Here is a 26,883-nt window from a genome sequence, read left to right on the forward strand (position 1 = left end):
GTACCGGTCCTGTTACAATAAAAAAACGTGATTGAAGAACTCCGAATGCACGTTCAACATCTTTTCTACATGCTTTCTGTTTCATTGCAAAATATTTTTTCTTCGGTCCACGTGTTTCATGAATTGTTTACACAATGGTAGACCATTTTGGATATATATGCTATCAGCTAAATAATAACCCATGTTATATATTCTTTTCCTTGGATTACATAATGAGCTGGAGGAGAAATACCTTGAGTTAGATTCGAGAATAGATGAGATGACTCTAACACGTTTATATCGTTGTTGGTGCTTGGTAAACCAAAATATGCATGCCATATCTAAAGATCATAATCGGCTACAGCTTCAGAAAAACCAATTGGGATGAAAAAAGCAAAACTGAAAAGAAAACATCATCGATCATAAACAACCTGCAAAAAAACAAACAAAGAATTTCTTGAAGAAATTAAAAAGTCAAATGAACAAATTCAATATCAATTGAATAAGAACACTACACTAAAAGAAATGAAGGAAGAAAACAAATTTTTATTGCAAGATTGAGTTCTATAAAAGATCCAAATATTCGAGCATTTATTAAAGCCGAACAAGTACGTATTTAAAAAAAAAAGTTGAAGATCAAGGCCAACCAGATCCATCCATAACGGGCAAATTTTTAGGATATTTCAATAATCTTGGAGGAAGTGGTGCAAATTTACCATTTAATAATTATATTTTTATTATTCATCTTGTATTTTATATGTATTCGGAATGTCTTTTTTAATTTCTTAGTTATGTAATCGAAATGTCTTTTTCAATTTCTTGGTTATGTAATCGGAATGTCTTTTTCAATTTCTTAATTATGTAATGGATTATTATATTTTTTTAGTTTTTCTTCGTGTTTTATTTTATTAAAATTGTTTTTATTATTTATTATTTTTTTTATCAATACGTTTATTATTATAAATTTATAATACGTAAAAAATATAAATATAAACAAATTTAAATATAAGTTAATCATATAAACAAATTAAAATTATCATGAACTAACCATATAAATAAATTAAAATATAAATAAAATATATAAACAAATTAAAATATAAATAAGTTATATAAATTAATTAAAAACAAACTAAAATAAATAAATAAAATATGTAAACAAATTAAAATATAAATAAGTTATATAAATTAATTAAAAACAAATTAAAATGACTGAAATGAAAGTTTTAAAAACTTTTTGAGTATGTGAATAGTGTCCTTAGTGTCCCTGCAAATTTGGGTGTAGAAGAGAGAAATTTTGCAGAAAAACTCAAAATGTAATTGAGTTTGCAGGTGGATTGAAGTGCTAAAATCTATAATAGAGTTGAGTTTGTAGGTGGGATTGAGATTATTAAATATAGTTATTACTTAATATTATATTTTTATTTATAAAATAAATCAAGTTAGAAAGATAAAAATAATGTAGAAATTTTAAATATAAACTTCTAACAGAGTAATTAACTAGATTACTAACAGACCATAAGTTTTGATTTATGTTTCCTAGCTAGTTGCTAAATAAAAACAGGTGTAAGTGTTGATAATTATTATTTTTTAAATAAACTTGATTAAAATTAATTAGTTTTATTTAATTATAATATTTCAGATTTTTAAATTAAAATAATATTTATCATTATTTTAAAATAGCTTAAAACCAACTTAACGTCAGTTATAACAGAATCAAGCGTCACTATAACAGAACATTAGCGCTATATAAGCGCCGGTAATTAAGTCTGATATATTCTATCGACGTTTTTGTGGCGCTTATTCTAGCAGCAATTATAAACGCCGGTAATATCTAATTCGTGCATAAATAATTTGATTATATATAACCCTTAAGTAAACCCTTTTCTTTTCCATATATGAAATCCAACATTTCTAGTTATATGTATTAGTAATATCACTCAATTTATTATCATTTTATAGATAAGTTTTGGTTGAACATTATAGCAAGTAGCTTGAATATCCAACCAAATTAAAGAAAATGAAGATAATGATGATGATGAATGGACTCATGAAGATAGATTTGGCATGGCCACTCCAATCTCAAACAAGTCTCATCCTTATTTCTTTTCTCATATTTTCACAATCAACCATTTGGTGAACTTTTATGATCCTTGGAGGTTTCCATGCCAGCAGGTTTCCGAAACAGAGAAAGATGAACGCCAGGATCATGATGAGTGCAAGAACTGTTATACATGATCGAGTTGTTCACTCCCTGAACATTGCTGTTTGTAAATGACCTCATTGGGGAGTTTGTCGCCTTTGTTTTTCCTTCTCCGTTTATTGAAGAAGTTGTTTCAGACTTTCGAAACAGGCTGCCCAGTTCCATCACGGCTCCCCTGTTTTCCCCTGCAATTGTGATTATCCTCATCCCCTGTCCTTGCTCGGATTCTGATGATGTCTTCTTCTGATAGTTATAACCCTTTTCGGTTGGTTTTCCATTCTTGAATATGGCTTTAGGAATGGAATGCTTTGACGGCGGTGAGAGTTTTGTGTGCTCGTTTATTTCTTTGACATTGATGTTCTTCTGCTCTGCTTCGGGTGGAAACTCCAAGTTTCGGTCTTGAAACGATTGAATTGTCGGTTTGTATTGAGCTGGCGGAGGAAGGGTTAGTGGGGGAGGTGGAGAAGAAGTGTTTCTCGTTACAATTGTTGGGACAGGCGATATTGTCTTGGTAAGAGTGGGTTTAATGGGTTCAAGATCCTTTGGGATGATGCGTTGAGGAGGAGACAGGACCGGTTTTGGAGCTGGCGGAGGAGAGGTTGGTTTTGGTGGTGGTGGCGCGGGGGCTCTGAAGATACGGACAGGTGAAGCTGTGGGTTGAGTTGTGGCCGGTGGCGATGTGGCGCTGCGCACAATTGTAGGCTGAATTGGTGGTGGGATGAGGGGAGCTATGGTTGGGGGTGTTGGACGAGGTGTTGGAGCAGTTACGACGGGAATAACTTGAGGTAGTGATGGTTGAAGTTCTTGAGAATTTGGAATCGGAGTTGGCTGAGGTGGTGGTTGAGTGAACATGGATCGAAGGAAAGGCGTTCTAGGGGTTGGATTTGGAGCCGGAGCTTGGGGAGTACTAGTCGTCGGTTGAATTGGTGCGGTTGCGGGTGTTGGAATAGGAATAGTTTGAAATGGTACTTGCACACGTGGTGGAGTTATTTCCTTAGAAGGTGGTGGTGGAGTAGGTTGAGTTGTTTGAGGCGTCGGAATGGGAACCGGCGCTTGAGCAAACAAAGGACGGAGAAAAGGCGTTCTAGGTGCCATTGGTGTTGTTGTTGGTGGAGCCGGAGCCGGAGTTGGAGCCGGAGCCGGAGCCGGAGTTGGAGTTGGAGTTGGAATTGGAGCGGTGGTTGTTTGAATTGGATTTGGAGTTGGAATTGGTGTCAGTGCTTGTGTCGGTGTCGGTGTCGGTGCCGGTGTCGCTGTCGGTGTCGGTGCAGGTGCCGGTGCCGCTGTCGGTGCCGGTGTAGGTGCAGTAGGAGTGGTGTTTACGACGATAGGAGTTGTTTGAGGTGGTGGTAGTTTTGGCGACGGTTGACGCTGAGTAGTATCTTGAGTAGCCGGTGGTGGGGAAGTTGGAGTGGCCAAAGAAAACATGGGTCGAATAAAAGGTGTTCTAGGTGGGGCGGGAGTCGGGTCGGGAACGGGTGGTGCCGGGTCGGGTTGTGGAGCAGATCGAGCTGCTAGAGGAGCAAACCAAAAGCGAGGGCGGGGAGGTTGTGAGCTTGCCATAGGAAATGGTTACAAATGGAATGTATAAAAACAATAAGTGGAATGAATGAGAATGATTAATTAATCGAATGGCTATATAATTTATAGAAATGGATCCTTATTCCAAAGAAGAGAAATAGAGAAAAGAATTAGATTCGGATCCTCTATAAGTCACTAACACTAAGATTGGTATCAAAATTGTGAAGAGGGTCTATATCAAATAGCCCATAAAGAGAAAATGCTTACAAATATTCTCTTTTCTTTTTTGTAATTTAAGTCGTTCGTTCATTTGATTATGGCCGGTCATACCTCGTACAAAAACCGACATTCACACATTTTTTAAATCACGTTTAAGCTATGTTTGGTTAGGGTTAAACATCGAGATTATCCTTTGAAAGAGTTTACAATAATAGTCGAACTTATCGTTATAGATTATGTTGATTGATGAATGAATGGAACTATTCTTTAATTAATGTTGAGTTATATGGATTTATTTCATTACCAATTAAAATATTAAAATTTATTTATTTTAAATATTATAAAAAAAATTATATATATAAAAAGTTGAGTGAGTTTGAAGCCCAAAACGTGCATATTATGGTGCCTTTGCTTGACAATAGAGGTGGTGTTTTTGAATTGATGCTCTTTGTCTTCACTTTTTTTTTTTATTAAAGTATAGGATTAATCTTGAACGTTCATTATTTTTAATTAAATGATTTATATAAATAATAAAATACTTTACCTTCTTTTTGAAATAGTTACGTTTAAGATTAAACTGAAATATTAATAGTTATTTATTTTAATAAAGAAAGGAGAAAAAAAATATAAGTCTAACTATAATGACATAAATATATGTATAACACATGAAGATGTAGACTTGGTTTTTAGAATATTCTTAAAAGACAAATATAGAAATATAAAAGGTTGAAATTCTCAAATATAAAATGATTCTGAATTTATTGCAATAATGGAAATTTGATCTATTTTCATTTATTAGACATGTATCCATATAAAGAAATATTTTCTTTCATTTCTTCTTTAAAAATAAATAAATTAATTGATTTATTCAAAAAATAGAATCGATAATAAAACTCTAAATTCGTTTCGTTGTTCAACCGTTGTCACAAAATTTCGTTTTTATATAATTTTAACTATAAAAAATCTGAATCGTACGATTTTAAAGAATAAGTCTCAATTCAACCTTAATATATATATATATATATAAATAACATCATAAATATTTGATTTTGTATCCGTTGAAAAAGGGTTAAAAAGATTGAAGGGAATTATAAGTGTGGGAATTGATTCACAAAATAAAAAAGACAATTAAAAGATATAAGAAGACATTTAGATTTTTGAATTAAGTATATATAAAGTATAACGCAAATTAAAAATGTGAGAAGGACATACTTTGCTTATTCAAAATTGCATTATTTTGATTCGTTTTCTTTAGTGAACTAAAAATTATATCCCATTGAAAATGGGTGGCCCATATGATACAAAGAGTTGTAAATATTGGCCCATTCTTAAAAAAAAAATATTAGTAATTAAATTTAAACTTTAAAATATTATTAAATTTATTAATATATATAATTAAAGTGTATTTTTTAACAATTTTAATCTAAACTAAAATTGAAAATTGATAAAAAAAAAAATTATATAAATTGATAGGTCAACTAAATTTTGAACGAGATAACGTTAATATTAAAAAAAAAAACATTTTTCTTATATATAAATATCTTATTTGGATATTGATTTCGATAAAATAGTGAGTCATATTTAAAAATTATGTATTTTTTTTGTTTTGAAAATTATTAAAATGAAAAGGTGAAAGAAATTTTATTTAAGTTTGATAGAAAAGATGCAATTAAATTAGATGAAATTTTTGTAAGTGAAAAATAGATAAAATATTAAATTTTGGATATATTTTTTATCATGCCAAAAAATAATCAACCATTTTCTTTTATCAAATAAATTTTGTTTTAATTTTTGAAAAAAAATCAATTACAAATAAGATCATACATAAAATTTATTTTATTGATATTTTATAGTCAATCCCCAATTTTAAGACCCAACTCAAAAAGTGTTTTTCTTAGTCAAATTAAAATAAAAAAAATACTTATTCAATTCAAATATGGTCATTTTATAATGATGGTTTATGTTCAATTGTTCAATATTAATTTAAGGCAATTTTTGTAATTAAAAAAATGTTTTTTTTTATAATTGGGAGCAATTTAAGATTATTATTTTTAAGTTATATAAACAAAATGAATTTGATAATAATTTTAGAAAACAAATCAATAAGAAAAAAAATAGTAATGTCCACTTTTTATTTTGGGTTCTTACAATCTAAAGATAATACCATGAAACTCATTTGAATGGTCATTTTCATATGTTTAATTTGTAACTATATAATCTCAAATTAAAATATCTCATAAAATCAATCATACTTGCTTTCATCTTGACCACAAAATCAATACATTAAAAAATCAACCACAATAAATACATATATTACCATTTAAATTTATTTGACATTAAGATAGTATTGATTGCATTTGAAATATATTAATATGGAGATGATGAATAAATTCTAAGATATAAATCAAATTAAAACTATTAAAATAGATAAATTTTGTTTATTTATGTTTTCAATTAACATTTAACTTGTTAAATTTCAACATTTTTTTTCTAATATTAAAATAAATATGTATGCATATTGAGAATCTGTTTAGAATTATTATTTGGTTGGTATCATTATGTTTGATTTCTTTTAATTTAAATTTTAAAACAACAAGTGAGTAACTTTATGACAAATGATTTCTTTTATTTTTCAATTTTTTCGAGGCTTTAAATGTTTTAATATCACTGGTTCAATTCTATATAAAATAATTTTTTTTATTTTATATTTTTTGAAGACCCGGAGTGGTGAGAGTTTAGCTGAATGCCTAGCTCGCCTGACTCTCGATCTCTACTTATCAAAAATAAAAAGTATAAAATTATATTATTTTGACATAAAATATAAATTAATATGAAGCTAATAGTTCATCAAATAACACTACATGTTTAAATATTTTACTTTTTTATTTTATTTAATATTTTAGAATCTAAAATTAGATTTTAATTATTGATATCTTATTTTGTAGGCTAACTCATTCTTATGCAGTGCTTACTAAAATGTGAAACTTATTTTTATGTTAGGTATTGAGTTGAAATCAAAATTTAGAAGTTCTTGATAATCTTTTGAAATATGAAACTTACTACAAAAAAGGATAATATTGATATATAAAAATCCCTTTATTAACCCATCTTATCATTAAATCTAAAAAATTAATTATATATTTAAATTAAAAATTTATATAATATTATTTGTCAAAATGTAAAAATGTAGAATCAATTAATGATGAGTGATTAAATAAACAAACCCAATAAACCAATCAAAGGCTATCGAAAATATTTCTATAAAATATTCTGAGCGGCAATGAAAGTTGTCCTTCATCGAATGTTGGTAAGCAACGTCGATGGTCAAAAAAGTAAGAAACTCGTAGAAATAATATGAGATAACTATAAGAGAGTCTTTAATTAAAATATATGTTTCAGTTCTCTTTATTAGATAATAAAAAAGAATTCAAGATTCGATAATTTCATTATTTATTTTTTTGCTACTAAGAAGGAGATAGACATGAACTTAATAAATTATCCTCAAAACAATAAGAATGCATAAACAACAAACGACCTACTAACCGCTGAAAATATTATTGAAATTATGATAATTCGAAATGAAAATTAGATCCGACTAGACAAGATGTCGAATCGAATTAAACACAACAACAACACATATTAAATTGTGGAAATAAAAATGAGTAAAATGACTTTTCAACTTCTTGGAAAGTTGTTTTTAGGGAGAAAACCTTATATGACTATCTTAATTGTTGATGTCAAATGAACTTCATCCAATTAAATATATATAATCAGTTTACTATGGAGACTTATATATAAAATAAATAAGTTTGAAGATAGATGTCATGCAATTAAAAATAAGTAGAGGGGGTATATTTAGCAATTATTACTTCATTTATTCAACCAATATTGGCTGAGAAAGTTTCCCTTTTGAGCCTTTATTTATTTATTTATTTATTTATTTATCTATCTATCCGTGTAAAGTGTAAACATTAGTCATCTTTTATTGACAAAACACCTTAATTAATACTTAATATTTAATACCATCTACCAACCCACCATTGAATATTAATTATTATATTTCTTTGAACAACTTTAGCTAGAATATGACTAGGTGAACAAACTTCTTTCTTTCTTTATTTTTTTTTATACTTTTTTTAATTTAAAGAGTTAACCTAATCTTATCATAATTGTGTAACAAAAAATATTGCATCCGAAAAAGGAGAGTGAAAGAATGGCAATTAAGAAGCATTGAAGAAGATGGCAATGTAGGTCTAATTATTATATGACAAGCCTTCTAAGTTACTTTTTTTTTTTCTTTAAAAAATATCTTATTAGTAGATATAGGGGTGTGATATAATACCAAATTAATATTTATATAGCCTCAATTTTGGGTTAGACAAGTTGGGTTGACTGGCCCGCCAAACAATTTAGACGAATTGGTTAAAATATTAGCAACTTATTTAAAAATGGGCCTACGCAGGTCAGCCCGTTCGGGTCGCAGGCCTAGGTGGGTCGGACTTGGGTTGGCAAAAAAATCTAATCTGATTTATAGCCTTATAGGCATATGTCGCATAACCCTAGTTTTTACTGAAATTTTATTTCATTAATTTTTCAAATTTTAGTTATTTTATTGAATTATTTGGTCAATTAATGTGTAACGATAAACAAAACTCTTGTTTGGTGTGTATTATTATTGTTTGATCATGTTTTAGAACTCTTATTTTCTAGAATTATTAATGATTTTTATTTGTAATGAGACAACCCACGGGTTGACCCGCAACCCACGTTGGGTTGGGTTGGGGATTTTCAGCCTGCCGGGATGGTGGGCCGGTCTGCCGTTGACCCGTCAAACGATAGATTTTAATGGATAGGTCCGTCCCATCATGGGTTGGCCCGTGTGACCGCTCTAGATATATATAGTTAATTCAATTAAGCAAACCAATATGTATGGTTATATTTTTTTTTTCAACTTAATTTTTGGTTTTTGTTTAATAAAACTTTTTATTTAAAATTGTTATATTGATAATTTTTTAAGTTAATTTTATTTGATTAATTGTTTTAAAAAATAAACTTAATCCTATATATCATTTATGATCATTCTAATTCATTGTGAAATTTTAAATTTTGATAGGCAGTTGAAAACGAAAAAATTTATAAAAAAAGGGTTGTATTGGATTGAATCTCAGTCGAAAACAAACATTTTCCAAATTATTTTTTAAATTTTAATAGTTATATTAGTTGTTTAATGATTAGTGTGACAATTTTTTTAAACTATATTATTAGTTCGATTTTTTCAATTTACAAAATGCTGATTAGTTAATAGTACAATGTGAGAATTAATTAAATAATTAATTTAGTTCAAAGAAATTAAAACACGCTAATAATTGAAGCAATTAATCCAACAACTATCACTATTAACTAAATTAATCGGAGATTTCTAACTACTAATATATAAGACAGAATTGTGATTATATCATCAAATAATATGTGTAATATTAATTTGTCCATATTAAAATCAAACAAAATATTTGCACACGTAAACTATTATTCACCCATATTTTTTTATATGGCCTTCTTAAGGGCTAAATGAAATACTCGACCTTTGGATGCCAGCCATCTCAAATCCACATTAAAATAAGGTCATTTCATTCCTAATTAAAATAATTAAATTTAGAAATTAACGTTATATCTCTCATTTATTAGAATGCGTTTTAATAAGTATTAAAATTTTATTTTATTTTTGTTAGAACGTTGGGTTCTACTTCTATTTAGAAAAAAGGAATTCGACTAATCCCTGCGAGTTAAGTACTTGTCGCAGGACTTGTCGTCTGACAGGCTCGAACCCAATACTTTAGGGAGTATGAGGATATCCACATCTTCTCTTGTTGTCGCTAGTATAGAAGATGATATATTAAACTTAAATTATTTAATTTCTTAAACAAGATTTTTATCACTTAAACTATTATAATTTATTAGAATGAATTTGATACAAGGCTGTTAAAATCTTACGATTTTACGATTTCACATATGATTAACGAGTCTGATTTTAAGCAACTTTTAAAGAGGTAAACTCTTACGATTTTAAATTTACGATTTTACGAGTTTATAAACTATTTCGATTTTATGATTTTATACGATTTTACTTTTAAAAAACAAATTTATATTAATTAAATTAAAAATTAAAGTTATTATTTAATTAAATTAATTAATTTTGTAAATATAATTTTTATAATGTTATTTAATTATTATTATTTTTTAATTTATTTCATATTAAATTATATAATTTCTTAAAATTAGCTTAGTAATTAAACTCTTACAATTTCATGTAAACTCTAAATTTTACGAGTTTATAACTGATTAACAATTCTACGCAAACTCTCAATTTTGAGAGCCTTATTTTGATCTAAATAACTTATAATTACCAAAATAGTATTGATTCTTTAGATTTTGACATGTGAGATCAATTTTGAACTTTAATTTTGTACATATTTGAATTTTGGATGGTTGTTTTTGATGTTTTAGTGTTTTAAGATGCTCATTTAGTTTTTCTTGTTTGTAAGTATAGTTGAGAAAGATTCTTGGTGTTCAATGATAGTTTTCCATTTTTGTCATAATTTGCTTTCTATTATTTTGTTTTTCCCTACTCTACTATTATTCTCGTGATAATGTGAATCAATGAAAATAAGTTTATCTTTTTTTTTCAAAATAATGTCGTTGAGAAAGATCTATTTGTCTTTTTCAAAAGAAATGCACAAGAACAAAATGCAATCAAACTATTTTACTTAATTAAGGTTATGGATGATCTTGATACAATTGTTTGGTTCATTGATATATTAGTATTGGCAAATAATGAATTTTCGATGAAATTCAATTTAGATTTATTCTATATGTAACAAGGCATTGTGAATTATTGTGAACATATCTCCATTGTTATTGAATTTTGTAAATGACATTTTATTTTCAATTGTGGCAAAGATGGAATTAAGGATTTTGATAAATAAATAAATAAAAAGTTTAATGTAACTATATATATATAATGCTTAATTTTTAAAGTGTTCGGATTGTTAGGTCGAAAGTTGTTAATTTGGAAATATATGTGAGAATAAATGGATACTTGTGTCGAATTATGGGTTGACCCGCCCATAAACTTAAAACGGTTAAAAATAAAATTAAAAATGTTATCATATTTTTACCGTAATTTTTTTTCCACGGGTTTTATATCATTACTCGTGTAAATGTTACGGATTATCATTTGTACGGCTACATACTAGTTGTATTAAGGTCTATGTTTATTGATCATGGTTAGGGTTGCTTGGAAGTGAAGATCAAACATTGAGGTTGAGTTTCATTCATTTTATTTCTAACTTATTTTGGTTTTTTTTTTAATTATTGAGGTATAGTATTGTAACAAGTCTATTCTTTACCACTTATTAATCATCGGTTTAAATATACGATATATTAAATTTATTTCATATATATTTTTTTAAATATTCAATTATATACATTAAACCATTCTTATTCAACATTTTTTCAAATTAATTTTAATAAATTTGGTTATTAATCCAACAAAATTAACTCTAAAACACCACCAAAATAAATTTTAAGGAAATTGAAAATTTTATATAAATTTGTTTAACATATTATAAATTTATTGGATTATTTGAATATCATGACACTGTCATACAGCTTATTGAGGGAAGGGATGGACCACAAATTATGAATATTTAATGATCAAATTATATATTATAATATATAAATTATATCCCATAATCATATCCCTACCCTAGTTAGGACCTATCCCTCTTTAAAACAGTAATCATCATTTTCATATTTTTCTCTAATATAAATTTATGAAAAATGAAAAAAAAAAGTTTTTTAATGACGTTATCTAATATAATTGATTATAAAAATTTCTTCTCACATTTTTTTTTAATAAAATGATGTCACGTTATTTACTCTTTCATTCTCTTCCTGTATCACTCTTCGTATCCAAATATATCCAACGAATTTGATAGTTTTCAATTTAAATTAGTCTATCTATCTTTGGGTCGTAAGGTATTGATATAGAAAAATAAGAAAGAAAATATATTTGTTAAGTTTGATTGTTTAAGTTTATTCCTTATGTTTATTGGTTCAACATTATGTTAGAGTACTAAACACACACAAAACTATCCCATTGACATAATAGAGATATTTGACTTATTTCAATATTATATGAAATATTCAAAATAATAATAAAAAAAATATAATATGGATTCTAAAATAGAAGGTGGTCGCTTTCTAAAACAGGTAATTATTTCATAAAAGTGAAAGCCGACCAACAATCTTTTTTTTACAGTTGGGTAAAATGATGACAACTAAGAGCTTGTTTGACATGGGTTACTTTAAAATAATCTTTATCATATTATGTATTTTTTTAATAATTAAATAAATTAATTTAAAACTAAATAATAAAATAAGTTAATTAGTATCAGATTTAATGTTTATAAATATAAGAGAATATTTAAGTAAATAAATGATCTAATTTTTGTTAAATATTTTAGATGAAAATTGATTAGGAGAGAGAATTTAATAAGAAATGACCAATTTAATAAGGAACGACCGTAATCTGATTTTTTTCTCTCTTTTCAGATTTTTATCTTTTTTTAACCGTGGTATAATAAAATGTTATTTTTTTCTCGTTTCTTTTCGCAAATTCCTTCTCCGATCACTCTCTAATTCAATATCAAACAAGTTGTAAAGAATAAATAAAGAAATAAAGAGCTGTTGCGGGCAGCTTTGACAGCGGCGCACGCTGTTCAAGAGGATTAGTAATTATACATCCAATTAATGCCTTTAGGACTTGTTTGATGTTGGTTATTTGGGTTTCTATTGGATTTAAAAAAAAAAAAAAAGAATAGTTTTTAAGAAAAAAATATCGTCTTTAAGTTGCCCTCTAAATTGTGATTTATTAGTAGAGTTCTTTTGTCAATTGAATTAATATATAAGATTTAAAAAAATATATATGTTTGTAGATTAAAATACTTTAAAAAATTTAAAATAAATATTAAAAAAAAAGGTATTCAGATAAGTGAGGGACAATTAGTGCGGTTTGTCTAGCTAGCCTATCAAAATGTTTCTCTGTTAGCGAGTTTATTGCCATTTGCAAATGAGACCATTTGTGTATGATGAAAATTTGATTTTGTAATATTATTTTATAGAAGTTTGTATATAAATTTTATAAATATAAATATATATATATATATATATTATTATTATTAAAGAAATGATTGTTGAAAAAAAAATGGTGGAGAAAATGGAGAGAAAATAACGTGATAAAAAAAAAATATTAATATAAATACTATCCCATTTGAATGAAGAGTATACAAGAGCTTTTTCTAGACTTTGAAATGATATTAAATAAGTATAGAGGAATATCATTTTTATTTATTGGAACTCACTTATTTATATGAATTCATACTTATAATGAAACATTATTATGAGAAAGATATTATTTTAAATATTTTTAAAACTTTAAAAATGGTTAATTTAAATGTAATTATGGTTGTTTACTTGTTTTATTATGTTATTAATTGATGTTGTTTATTTCACTTAAATTTTAGTTAGGTTTTCGTTTGTCTTATTTCGCATAGGTTTTTCTTATATTACTAGATGAGTTAGAATGTCACATAGATTGAGTTCGTTTTACTTTTAGGTAGCGTTTGTTATACTATATTAGTTATATAGGTATTAATTGTAAGGGGTATAAATTGTAAAGGGGTATTAAGAGGTATTAATTGTAAGGTGTATAAATTGTAAAGGGGTATTAAGAGGTATAAGTTATATATGTTATTTGTATTTAGTTGAAAGTATAAAAGAGTTATAAATTGTATAGATTTAATGATTTTGTGTTTAGTGGCTAATATAAAAATGTGGTATAAAATGTAAAAGACGATTTTGCCCTTTATGTTTATATAAATTTAATTGTTAAAATAATATTTACTTAATTTTTTTATTATTATTATTTCTCATCATTCATGTTTTTTTTATTATTAGTTGTAATTTGTAAACACATTTTTTTATTTTATTTTGTTATGTTATAAAATGTTGTTAACAAAAGGAGATGTTTCATGTTAAATAATAAGACTTTGATTCTCACTTTCAGTTTTTGTATTTCTATATTCATTGGGAAATCTTATACTCTTTTATCTAATTTATACTCTTTTATCTAATTTAAAAAATAAGTTTCTTATCACGGTATTAAATTATGACTTTAGTAATAAGTAATTTTTTTACCTCATTTAAAAATATACTAGTTGTTAAAGAAAATGATTCAAAACCAAACTGCTTACACTGCTCACATAATTAATAAGATAATAAAACAAATATAATTACCAAAATTATAATTAAGATAACATATTAAATATGGATGTTCAAAGAAAAAATAATCAAAATAGAAAGATAAATATAAAAATATGTCTTTTAAAGAAAAAATACATAATCAAATTTAAGGGTAAATATATAAATATATTTTTTATATATGTTAATAACTGGTTTTACTAGGTACAAGATAGTACCTAGTTTAAAGTATAAATTATATCACTTTTAAATACTTTTTATACAAAATAATAAACCAAACAACTAACTAAATTTACTATTAGTATTATAATCATATATCTAGACACGGGTCTTAGAATATTGTAGGGTTTTACAACATTAAAAAAAATATAAATATAAAATATATAGTTAAAATTTAAAATAAAATATAGTTTTTTTTACTAAAATAAAATTATTATATATATCATAAATTTAAAATATATTTTAAAAATGAAATTGATATATATTATAGTATTATTTGTAATATATATATAGAAAAATTTAAGTTCATTCTACATTTACAAATATTAAAATTTATATTAATAGATTATATAAATATAACAACTTATTAAATAACTAGGTTATAATTTATAAGATTATAATTTCTATAATATAAATATATATATATATATATATATATTAATATATATATATATATATATATATATTACTCCACTAAAATAAGAACTCATAATCATAGTTGTGTAATATTAATATAATTAAATACTTAATTTTATTTAATTATATTGTAATAATAATTATTATAATAAGTTTTTTTTTATAGGGTTAATGAAATAACATGTTCATAATTATTATAATAAGGTTTTTTTTATAGGGTTAATGAAATAATATGTTAATTATTTTAATAATTTTGTTTAATATAACTTTGAAAATTATATATATATTTAATAAAAATTCTTAAAATATATTTTTAAATAAAAAAATAATTAATTAATTGAGTTAATTAATCAGTGAAAGAGTAAAATCATGTTTAATTAATTTAAAATAATTAAAAAATCTCAATCAATATTTGCATAAGATAATTGAGGTATTGAAAAGATTAGTATATAAATTATTTAATTTTATTATAGTAAATATATAATCATATTTGTTATGATTTACATTTATTAATGGTGTGATAAACAATCAACGGGATTTTAATATATTTCAATGATAATTTTATTTTTTAAAAGATTTATAAATAATATCTGGTTTGATATTAGATTACTTCGAAATATATATGAGTTATTTTTAAAAATATATTATTTTAACATGTTTGGATTAAAAAATCATATTATTTATATTCTTTTCAATTTAAAAGTAATTTAAAATTTTGGAAACTAGTTTTTTTAATATTATTTATAAAACAAATAGTATTTGAATTTGATTTTTTTTTCTTTACAAAATAAATTAAATAAATATATTAATAATAATTTTACAAGTTAACAAATTTTTTACTATTTTGTTTTTGACTTCATAATAATTTTTTATTTAATACTTATTTATTAGTAGAATAAAAAAAAATCAAATACAATCTATTTAAAAAATCAATAATAATCTTTTTAAAATATGTAATGATCAAAATATAATATAATTTAATTTTAAAGATGTGATAGGAGTTAAAATAATTATTTTAATTAATTATGAAAGGACACAAAAATCAAATCCTTTTCCTAACCAGCTTCTCTGTCACGGAACAGACTCCCCCAGCATTTTTTTAAAATAAATAAATTCAAAAAAGCCGTCTTTTTTAAAAATTTTTATTTTCAAAGAAGAATAAGTCTAATACCTGGAAAGTTGCAGAAATCATCTTCTTCGAAAGTCCAAAACACCATTCTTCTCTTCTTCCTTCTTCATCATCAGAAATCATCAATATATTACACCAAATCACCAATCTCATCTTCATCAATCGATCGATATGCTTTCATTACTTATCACTTCCATTATCTACATCTTCTCCGGCGTCTCCTTCTACGTAATTCTCCGGCTGTTCTTGTATCAAACGTCTCTTATTCATCTTCTAATCAAATGGAAACATTCAGTTGAAGATACAATTTATGTTCATCAGTTCTTCAAAGTTCCACAAATTAACAACGATAACAGTACTCAACAGAATCAATTCTATAAAAAAGTTCTTACATACCTCAATTCCACATCTTCACTTGAGGATTCCGACTTCACAAATCTATTCGCCGGTAAGAAATCGAACGATATTGTTCTCTCACTCGACGATAATCAAACCGTACACGACGTTTTCCTCGGTGCTAGGGTTTCATGGACAAACGAGAAGAAGAGGACTCTCGTTTTGAGGATTAAGAAGAAGGATAAACGAAGGATTCTCCGTTCTTATCTACAACATATACATACTATTTCCGACGAGATTGAACAGCGCAGGGGAGAACTTAACCTTTTCATTAATCACAGTAGTAATCGAGGAGATGGAGATGGAGATGTGCGTTGGTCGTGTGTTCCGTTTACGCATCAATCGAGTTTCGAAACTATGGTAATGGATTCAGATGTTAAAGCGAGAGTGAAATCTGATCTCGAATCATTTCTCAAATCTGAAGAGTATTATCATCGGATTGGCAGAGTCTGGAAGAAGAACTTCCTTCTATACGGACCTTCAGGTACTGGTAAATCGAGTTTTGTAGCGGCGATGGCGAGATTTCTATCGTATGATGTTTACGATCTCAATCTATCTCAAATCTCAAATGATTCCGATTTAAAGATGCTTTTATTACAAACAAAGAACAAATCATTGATCGTCATCGAAGATCTGGACCTGTACCTGAAATCGGAATCTACAGCGGTGAGTTTATCAGGTTTGTTGAACTTCATGGACGGAATATTGAACTCCTGTTCAAGTGAAGAGAAAATCATGGTGTTTACGATGAACAGTAAGGATGAAATCGATCCGGCAATACTCCGTCCAGGAAGAATCGATGTTCAGATCTATTTTCCATTATGCGATTTCAAATCGTTCAAACTTTTCGCTAATAATTATCTCGGCGTTAAAGAACACAAGCTTTTTCAACAAGTGGAGGAGGTTTTTCATACCGCTAATATAAGTCCTGCAGAGGTAAGTGAAATCATGATCGCTAATCGTGGATCGCCTAGCCGTGCTATGAAATCGGTGATCACGGCGTTGCAGACGAAGAAGAACGCCGGCGCCGATCACCGGCGATTGGATGATTCAGTTGAGCTTCTCCAGTCAGGCGTGTTTGGGAAGGATAGTTTGCCGGTTAAGGAGTTAAGGAAGTTATACGGTTTGTTGAAATTGAAAACTTTGAAGAAAGTTGGACCGGTTGATTATGATCCGGTTCTTATAGAACCGGCTATGATTAAACGTTAATCTATGTATAATCTATTGTCCCAAGTGTAAATTTTCTCTTAGATTATTAGAATTAACTTTTCAATGTATTTTATATACACTTCATTTTAAGAATCCTAACGGGGGCTTTAAGTTGGTAGAAATGATCAAGCGGAATTATTGGGCGCACCACTAAGATGGCTGACGAAAATATCAAAGAGAGTGGTGGCAGATCCAAGGAGGAAAGCGATCAACTTGAACAAAGTAATAAAAAAGTTCAAATTACGAATGGAGAGACTGATTCTCCTATGGAATTGGAAAGTCAAGTGGCTTAAGTCATTTTTTTTATTTTTAACAGTTCATATCTTTTTTGACTCTTTGTGATAGGATGCGAACGGTATTTTAAATGTAGTGACATGTGAATAACTTATACATTTGAGCCTGTGTGGAACAAAGGCCGCCGTCTTCATCTGACGAAGCTTCTTCGTCTGGGTAATAAAAGCCTCATTTCTCGCTTGAGCCTGGCCTTGTTCTGGTCTCTTTTTTTTTAAAATATTATTATCAGTAAAAAAAAAATTAGTATTCTAAATGGCACATAAACAATTAAGATTTTAAGGGAAAAATAAAAGTTACACTGTTATATTATTAAGATTTTGAAAACTATTTGATCGTCAACCCGATTTTTTTTTGAGAATTTCATTCAATTGGTCGGACCAAAACATAGAATGGTTAGTCGTAGTATTTGTTGGGCAGTTGAGTCACATAATAGTTTGAGATTGCCTTTTAGAATGGTAGAAATTTATACTATTGAATTATTGCAAATTGATGTTAGATTTTAAAAAACATCTTTTAAAAATAGGTTTTTAAGATCAAAATCAGAAAAATTCTCAATTCCCTTTTGGAGTTCAATTCTTACATATTTCAAAGATTGAAGAGGTTTTTATTACTAATAATCGATAATTGTTTTCTTTTTGATGTGGTTTCGTAGTTCGTGAGAAACGAATAATAGAATGTTTTAGTCGCATGAAAGGCGAGAACTTGGATAGATTGAATCTCCAGTTAATGTCGCCAAAGAAGTAGGTGATGCATCCGCACCTTTCAAACTGCAAATTTTCGGGTCAAATTTCTTAGCGAACCATCTTATCAAACCGGATTTTGGCCTCTAACCGGAAATTTTCAGATCAAATTTCTTGGCGAATCATTTGGACCGAATTCTGGCCAGTTCGAGAGGTACTCTATTGAAGCCAGAATCCGAAACGATGGTTGGACCGAAGGTAAAGTAAGTTACAACTTTATTTTTCAAAAGCTTGATAAGCAAATCAACTTCTTACAAAATATATTTTTCACTATATAGGTGTAAAAATAAAACTACTAAATTAAAAATAGATTGAACAAAACAAACAAACAAACACAGTTTACAAAACAATGTCTATAACTTAAACAATCTTCTTTTCAGATTGAATTACAGCATTATAATAGCATCAATTTCTTGAAGCAAAAACACAATGTCAAGAAAACAAATGTTAGTCTGAAAAACAAGATGGAAAAGTTACCTGGTTTAGAATCTTACCAAGATGCTTTCTTGACGCCCATAAGCTCACCACGTGAAGCTAGTTCACGAAACACGATCCTAGACATTCGAAATTTCTCGTAAACTGCTCGTGGCCTACCTGTAAATATGCATCTGTTCCTGACCCGAGTAGAGGAGCTGTTTCTTGGTAATTTGGACAGTTTAATACGATGTCTCTCACGAACATGGCTTGGAAGATCTGGATCTCTACAAAGGGCTTTGTAAAGGTTTCGCCTTAGTTCGTACTTGGCTACAAGTAATCTACGCTTGTAATCCCTTATGTTTCTGTGGACAAGCATTTTATTGCTTGGAAGGTCCTTTTTAAAGGTTTCTTGTTTGAAACTTGAAGAATGGAAGGAACTGGTAAGAGTTAGAGTTGAGGGCTTGGAATTTAGGTTTAGTGATTTCATTATTGGATTTGTTGAGAATTGCTTTAGAGAATTACTGATTCCCACTTGCGATGGTATTGTGCCTTGATGAAGAACAAGACCGGAGATTTTCCCTGCAATTGATAAGAGATTTTGTCACGTTGCTTATGATTGATAGACATGATTCTGCTTGGATCAAATACTTGCAGAAACTACAATTGTCATTATTTTTTTTCAGTAATTTTTCATCTCAACAAGCATAACTAATTTCTTCTTTTTGAAACAAGAGTTTATTATTCGAAGGAAGCTCGCACGATTATATACAGTCATGACCCTCTATTTCAATTTAAAACGTTTTTAAGTAGGAATCGAACATGATTCCCTATAGTTTCTTAGACAATACTTTTTGACTTGAGCTATCATAGAGAGTTAAGAAACAAAATTAGCATGACTCCCTACGATCATGACCTCCTAAATCAATTTAAGGTGTTCTTAGTGAAAATTGAAAATGAAACATATGGTCTCTTAGGCAAGACTCATTTACCTGAGCTACCATAATGGGTTTAGAAACAGAACTAGCATGCTTCTCAACAATCATGACCCCCTACTTTAATTTAAGGCGTTTTTAGTGGAAATCGAACATGAGATATATGGTCTCATATAAGACTCTTTTTACTTGAGCTATCCTAGTGAGTTAAGAAGCGGAAGTAGCATAACTATCCATAATCATTGCCTAATACTTCAACTTAAGGCGTTCTTAGTGAAAATTGAAAATGAAACCTAACATTTATTAGACAAGACTCTTTTACTTGAGCTACTCTAATGGGTTAAGAGGAAGAACTAACACGACTCCCACAGTCATGACCCCCCTAATTCAACTTAAAACGTTTTTAGTGAGAATCGAATATGAGATATATGGTCTCTTAGACAAGACTCCTTACACTTGAGAGCTACCCTAGTGAGTTAAGAAACATAACTAATTTCTTCTTTTTTCTGAACCACCTAATTCAACTGAAGACGTTCTTAATGAGAATCAAAACTGAGACATTTGTTCTCTTAGGCAAGACTAATTCCACTTGAATTAAGAACTAACTAGTAGAGAATATGAATAAAAAGTGGAAAGAACAGGATTTGGTTACTCTAATCAGTTCATTCAGGCAAACATTTAAATGAAAGCAACTCTCAATTACTCTAATATTCGGATGATTTAATTAACTCAACATCCTTACAACAAAGAACACATACCTACTCCAAATCGTTGAATAGAGGAACAAGAACTTCCAGCCACATAATTCAACTGCATACTTGAAACCTACTCAAAACATCATTCATAAGAGAAAGAAATTGAGTCATACAATCAAAAGCAAATGAAATTTCAACTATCAACCATTAGGTTTGATTAAGGACAGACACAATTACTGCCAAAATTCAACATCATCAGCCAACCGTTTAACAAAAGAAGAAATAAACCTACTATAACCAAAGAACGTATATATTTATTAACGTTTTTGCTACATGTAATCGATTCGTTTGATTAATAGATCAAAATCGAGGGAACAATGATGCGGAATCTAGAAAACTAAATCATCAGCCAACCGTTTAACAAAAGAAGAAACAGACCTACTATAATCAAAGAACGTGCACACTTATTACCGGTTTTGCTACATGTAATCGCATCGTTTGATTAATAGATCAAAATGGATCGGAAAGAAGGAATCATGATCGGAAAGATGATTTATAACTGACCTGAGTGATAATGCGCCGTAGAGTGGCCATTGTTGAGTAGAATCTAGGCGATTTTCTTGATTCTTGATCGATGGATTGAGCTTGATTATAGAAGACGAAAACTAGGGCACACGGATGAAGCGAAAGGGTGTAATATTCACTGTATACAAAAGAGAACTAAAATGTATAAAATGATCCTTGAGTAATATGGAGTGTATAAATATTATTAAACAAAATAAACATGTTTAAATAGAGGACTAAACTAATTTAAGGTAAAAATGGTATGTAGCCTTTTTTAGCATTCACAATTTTGATTTAATTAGACTTCTAACAATATTTAACCAGTGAGAATCGAAATCTATAACGTTATAGGTGAGAATCGGAATTTATAATAGAGTTCTTAAAATTGAAAAAAATATAAAGTTTACAACTTACCACAAAAATAAATGGATTTTGTGTATGATAAACATAAAAATTATATCTTATTTTATTTAAATTGGTGATTGATTTTATAGATATATAAGAACTTTAATAAAAAATATATATATATAAAACATAAACGTTACGATAAAATATCGTTATTTAAGCGTTAAAAGTGTTTCAAATTTAGCACTACTACAAAATAACATTGCTCATATTTTGTTTATCTTTTAAGAAAAAAAATCAATAACAATAAAATAAAATATCAAAAATTTATAATTTATAAAAAAGATTAATGGCATAAAAGTCACCGAGAAGGCAATAAATTACTAACCGTCAAAACGAACTTCACAAAAACGAATATAAAAAAAACGTAATAATAATAGTGTTGAGATTTGTGAATGATAAGTATCGGTCAATTAAATCATTGAAGTACGTCAATTCATTTCTATCTAGATAAATCACAAGAATTTAAGTTAGGTTGAGTTTGAAATAAATAAAATTGGATGAACTTCACTTTTGCCTGAGAATTATAAATGAAACAATATATGTTGTTGCCTATTTTTTATAATTATTTAAATAAATAGATAAATATAAATTTTTTAAATAGAAAATTAGGAAAGTGGTGTCACATTCTTATAAAAAAAACAATTTTTTTTTGTCGGAATAAATTTAAACTCACCTTGACCCTAACCTAAATTCGCAATAGTGACTCAACAATTCTATCTAGTTTCAATCCTAACCTCTAAAAATAGACTAACATTACTCAATGAATCACATTCATATTCAATATAAAACTATAAATACATAATATACTTCCAAATGAATGACATTACAATACATTTACATAATATTATGAACTAAAAAATACAATTACATAATATTCTTCTAAATGGACCCAATTATAATAACCTATTAACAAAAAATATAAAGTAAAGCAAGAAAGCATATCCCAATTGCCAAATCAAATCATCATCATTCATTCATTCATTATTATAAAACTCAGCTGTATAATCATTTGTTCTCTCTTAAATTTCCCAGCCTGGTATTGCAAATCCAAATGGGCTGGAAGTTAATATAATTTTGGATTAAGAAATTGGTCTATGTCATCTAGATCTCAATATCACTTTATAAAAAATATAATACTTTACAATATAACATAATTAAACATACATATATAAATTTATTAATATTTTCCAATTTCATAAATCAAACACAATTACATAACATATATATATGCTTCCAATTGCCAAATCAAATCAAATCATCATTCATTAATATCAAAGTTTGATTAGCTATAAATCTTAACAAACACTAGATCAACTAAAAATCAATCAATTCAACAAGAACACGATGAAATCTTCTTCATTTCACTAATCTCGAAATCTTGACTAGATATCACATCGATCTTTGTTCCTACCGATGTTAAAGGTAATCCCACATTACCTTCCTCCAATCGTTTCTTCGAAACCACCTTGAAGATCTCATCGAGAAGCTTGAGGAACGAAGTCTCCACGTTATCCCCATTGAGTGCCGACGTCTCGTAGAAGTATAAGCCTTGTTCCTCCGCAAACTCGACCGCGTCCTCAGTCGGGACCATCCTTGCATCGACCATGTCGGACTTGTTTCCTATCAACATGATCACGATCGAGCTGTCGGCGTGGAGGCGAAGTTCCTCGACCCATCTTGCTATGTGATCGAACGTTTGTCTCTTGGTAATGTCGTAGACCAACATTGCTCCTAAGGCACCTCTATAGTATGCACTTGTTACAGCTCGATACCTGGACCATAACAAACCTATTAATTTGGAAACAATCAAATTTATGATGTTAAGATATTTGTTAATTATTTTATTTGATGATTAGCTTAAACATTAATCATTAAAATAGGAGATAATAATAATAATTATATTTAATCTAATAAATATTAATAATTATCTAAAGACAATCAATCATTATCTTTAACATGATCTAAATCATAATGCATGCATTATTAAAATAATTATTGTAATAATAATTGCATTTAATAAATAAATATTAAAACATAATGTAACAATTATATATATGGGAGATAAATGAACATAGCTAGGCTCGACAAAAAACTTGTTCGAGTTCGTTCATTAATCTTAACGAGCCGAACTCAGGCTTATTTAAAAGATCAAAAATTTAAATGAGACGAGCTTGAGCTTCTCGATATTCGGCTCGTAAACTCGCGAACATATCTGTTTATGGGCTCACGAACATGTTCGTTTATAAGCTAACAGACAAATTCGTTTATAATATCATTTAAATATAATTGTTAAATCATTAAAAAAATATTTAAGTAATTTATAAATATATATTTTAAAATAATTAATATCATTAAATTATTATATATATTTATTTATTAATTTATAAATTAAATTTATATATCCAGGTAAACAAGCTCCGGAGGAGTTCAGCTTTCTAAAAGAGCTCTAAACGAGTCGAACACGAGCGGCTCATGAGCTCAACTAAATTCATATAAGTCGAGCTTGATTGTAAAAACTTAAAACGAGTTCGACATATACTAGATTAGACGAACACGAGCGGCTCGTGAGATCAACTAAATTCATACAAACCGAGCTCATTGTAAAAGCTCAAAACGTGCTTGAGATATATTAGACGAGCCGAACTTGAACCTGACACTGCTTAGCTCGGCTCAATTATATATATATATATATATATATTTAGAAATCTGATTTTATTCTCTAAAAATAAGTTAATACTATCTAATAACAAGTATTCTCACTCAAATTTAGATATTCTTAATAAAAATCGTGATATATTCTCTTTCTTTGGCATGATTCAATCTACTTAAATTAGACTAACAAAAATCTAGAGCAATCTTTTTCTAATCTTTTAAAATAAAAGAAATAGTAATCTATATGAAATTAAAAATTTAATAAGAGAAATAATTTTTAGATTTTCAATTGAAAGGAATATTGTCATCAGTAAAAAGTTAGCATAAATCCATACGAGCAAAGATTTTGCTCCCATTTTTTACCTTCTGGCAAAACCGTCCATAAAAAAAATGTTTTTACTATTTCGACCTCAATCCCCGAGATAGGGAACAGGGGAGCAGAGGATCTCAAATGAATCCATAAGCATTTCTTCAATATTTTACCTAAATATTTTATAAAATATTTGTGTTATTATTATTACTGTGATGAATACAGGAAGGATTCAGCAGTAGTTATGGTAACTTTGAATTACATAACTATCTGCTGCTTTTTTGACGAAGTTATTATAAAGGAAACATGAATCATCATAATTGCATGGGCCCCAAAATTACAGAATAAAATATATAAAAATCATAACTTCATCTCTTTCCAGAACAAATTCATCACTAAAACCTATCTGAATTATCAATACTACTCTTTCCTTTCACCAATAAAGAGTAAAATGAATCAGATAATGAAGAACATCATTTTCAATATCATATAAGGATCCATATATGAAGAAGACGATCGATGCAGAATTAGTTTTAAAATCAGAACACAGCATTTTTTATTAAGGATCTTAAAATTGATCAGAGGAAGAAGAAGAGAGTAAGAGAGAAAACCTTTCTTGGCCAGCGGTATCCCAGATCTGAGCCTTGACGAGCTTGGAATTGATCGTTACAGTACGAGTTTGGAATTCAACGCCGATTGTTGATTTGGAATCGAGACAGAACTCGTTTTTAGTAAATCTAGATAGAATCTGACTCTTTCCAACGGCGGAATCACCAACCACTACTACTTTGAACATGTAATCGATTCTATCTGGATTACCGTATTCTTCTCCTCCTTTCATCTTCGGCAGGCAGGAAGTCGATCGATTCTTCTTCTTCTTTGTTTGGGATGAATGAATATTAATGGCGGAAAGTTCCTTTTAAAGTAGGAAATGTTAATTACTCTCGGGTTTTCTACTTATACAGTTATATTTCTCTATACACTTTCCCTCCCTTCTTAACTAACCAAATCTCACTCAAATCTGTTTTAGAGAGAGAAACAGAGTGATTTAATACTATGGTATATTAATTTTGAGAGAAAAAAAAAATGATAAACTCAGTAAAAGTAAATGCACAAATGAACGTGGCCGGACATGTCGGTAGAAGAGAAATTTTTCCAAATTTCCAAAAACGTCTTCAAAATGTTTGAAACAAAATGTTTGAAACGGCTATTTTGGAATAATTTTTTTTTTTACAAAATGGGCGTTTTCGGGACCAAAATGAGCACTTTAGAAACGTGGGAACAACATAACAAGCTACGTCGGATTCGTGAACTTGTTTTCGTTAAGTTTATCATTCATCTTTGATAAATGACCGGAAGATAGAATACAATAGAGGGAAATGTCAAATCTGAATTATTTGAAAATTACAAATTTTCACTCTCTATTCTTTCTCTTCACCCTTTTCATTTTTCAGCTATGTAGTGTCAGGTCGTTTTCTCTTTTATTCTCTCTCCAAAATTTTCTCCCGTATCACTTCTCATTAATTTTTGATTGAGGCGAATTATTCGGCTCAATTTATTTAAATTTTTTTTAAATTAAAAAAAATATCTTAGTAAATTCATATGAAAGTTACATATAAAAAAAATTTAGTAAATAATAAAACATAATAGGATGATGTAAATATTAAATTGTATAAATAATATATAAAAATAAAATTTTAAAAATATCTCAATTTGTTATGGGTTCATCTAAACTAACTAATTTTAGTTATGTACAATAAATATTAAAGTAGAGCTTAATCAATTAAAAGTTGTCAAAAGTGTATTTATCAGAAAAAATTGTGTTGTAGTAAAAATTATCTTTAATTAATTGTTGATAATTAAGGTTAGAAAAGATTTTGCAAGTTAAAATGAAGTATCTAAATATAATCCAAATCAAACAAGCTTTAAGAGTGATTTGAAAATGTAGAAAACTGAATTCAAACAAACGCGGGAGTAGGCGGTGGACTATTTTACCTTTACTCTTTGACTCTCAATTGCAGGCGAAATGACCGGAAATTTAATTTTACTTTATGACGTAATTGTCCTTCAATAATCAACATAATTATTATTATGCTTTTTAGCCTTTAGCTGTCATTTGACCAATATTTGTTATTTCTATTATCATCATATGAGTCGGTGCTCAAATTTACTACGTTGCCTGCACATATTATCTGTTCTTTTTATTTTTCTTTTTTAAATATAGTGAGTAATTTTTTAACGACTGTTTCATCTTTTTTTTTT

The 26,883-nt window shown here is 28.0% G+C and overlaps 4 protein-coding genes across 4 annotated transcripts; 1 reads left to right on the forward strand and 3 right to left on the reverse strand.

Annotated features, from left to right (window-relative positions):
• Window positions 1-1,798: 1,798 nt before the first annotated feature.
• On the reverse strand, window positions 1,799-3,796 carry LOC124941088 (vegetative cell wall protein gp1-like). The gene has a single exon (XM_047481353.1). It carries the CDS (start codon window positions 3,740-3,742, stop codon window positions 2,102-2,104), a length of 1,641 nt encoding a protein of 546 aa, XP_047337309.1. The 5' UTR covers window positions 3,743-3,796; the 3' UTR covers window positions 1,799-2,101.
• A 12,298-nt stretch (window positions 3,797-16,094) lies between these two features.
• On the forward strand, window positions 16,095-17,687 carry LOC124941095 (AAA-ATPase At2g46620-like). The gene has a single exon (XM_047481366.1). The coding sequence runs from the start codon at window positions 16,176-16,178 to the stop codon at window positions 17,607-17,609; it is 1,434 nt and encodes a 477-aa protein (XP_047337322.1). The 5' UTR covers window positions 16,095-16,175; the 3' UTR covers window positions 17,610-17,687.
• A 1,249-nt stretch (window positions 17,688-18,936) lies between these two features.
• On the reverse strand, window positions 18,937-21,383 carry LOC124942146 (28S ribosomal protein S14, mitochondrial). Its single transcript, XM_047482574.1, has 3 exons — window positions 21,252-21,383; window positions 20,751-20,817; window positions 18,937-19,639 (listed from the first exon to the last, which is right to left on the reverse strand). Exons 1-3 carry the CDS (start codon window positions 21,279-21,281, stop codon window positions 19,134-19,136), a joined length of 603 nt encoding a protein of 200 aa, XP_047338530.1. The 5' UTR covers window positions 21,282-21,383; the 3' UTR covers window positions 18,937-19,133.
• A 1,478-nt stretch (window positions 21,384-22,861) lies between these two features.
• On the reverse strand, window positions 22,862-25,616 carry LOC124942012 (ras-related protein RABA3-like). The gene is made up of 2 exons (XM_047482418.1): window positions 25,233-25,616; window positions 22,862-23,431 (listed from the first exon to the last, which is right to left on the reverse strand). Exons 1-2 carry the CDS (start codon window positions 25,460-25,462, stop codon window positions 22,990-22,992), a joined length of 672 nt encoding a protein of 223 aa, XP_047338374.1. The 5' UTR covers window positions 25,463-25,616; the 3' UTR covers window positions 22,862-22,989.
• Window positions 25,617-26,883: the final 1,267 nt, after the last annotated feature.

This window comes from Impatiens glandulifera, chromosome 6 (genome assembly GCF_907164915.1).
Source record: "Impatiens glandulifera chromosome 6, dImpGla2.1, whole genome shotgun sequence".
NCBI lineage: Eukaryota > Viridiplantae > Streptophyta > Magnoliopsida > Ericales > Balsaminaceae > Impatiens > Impatiens glandulifera.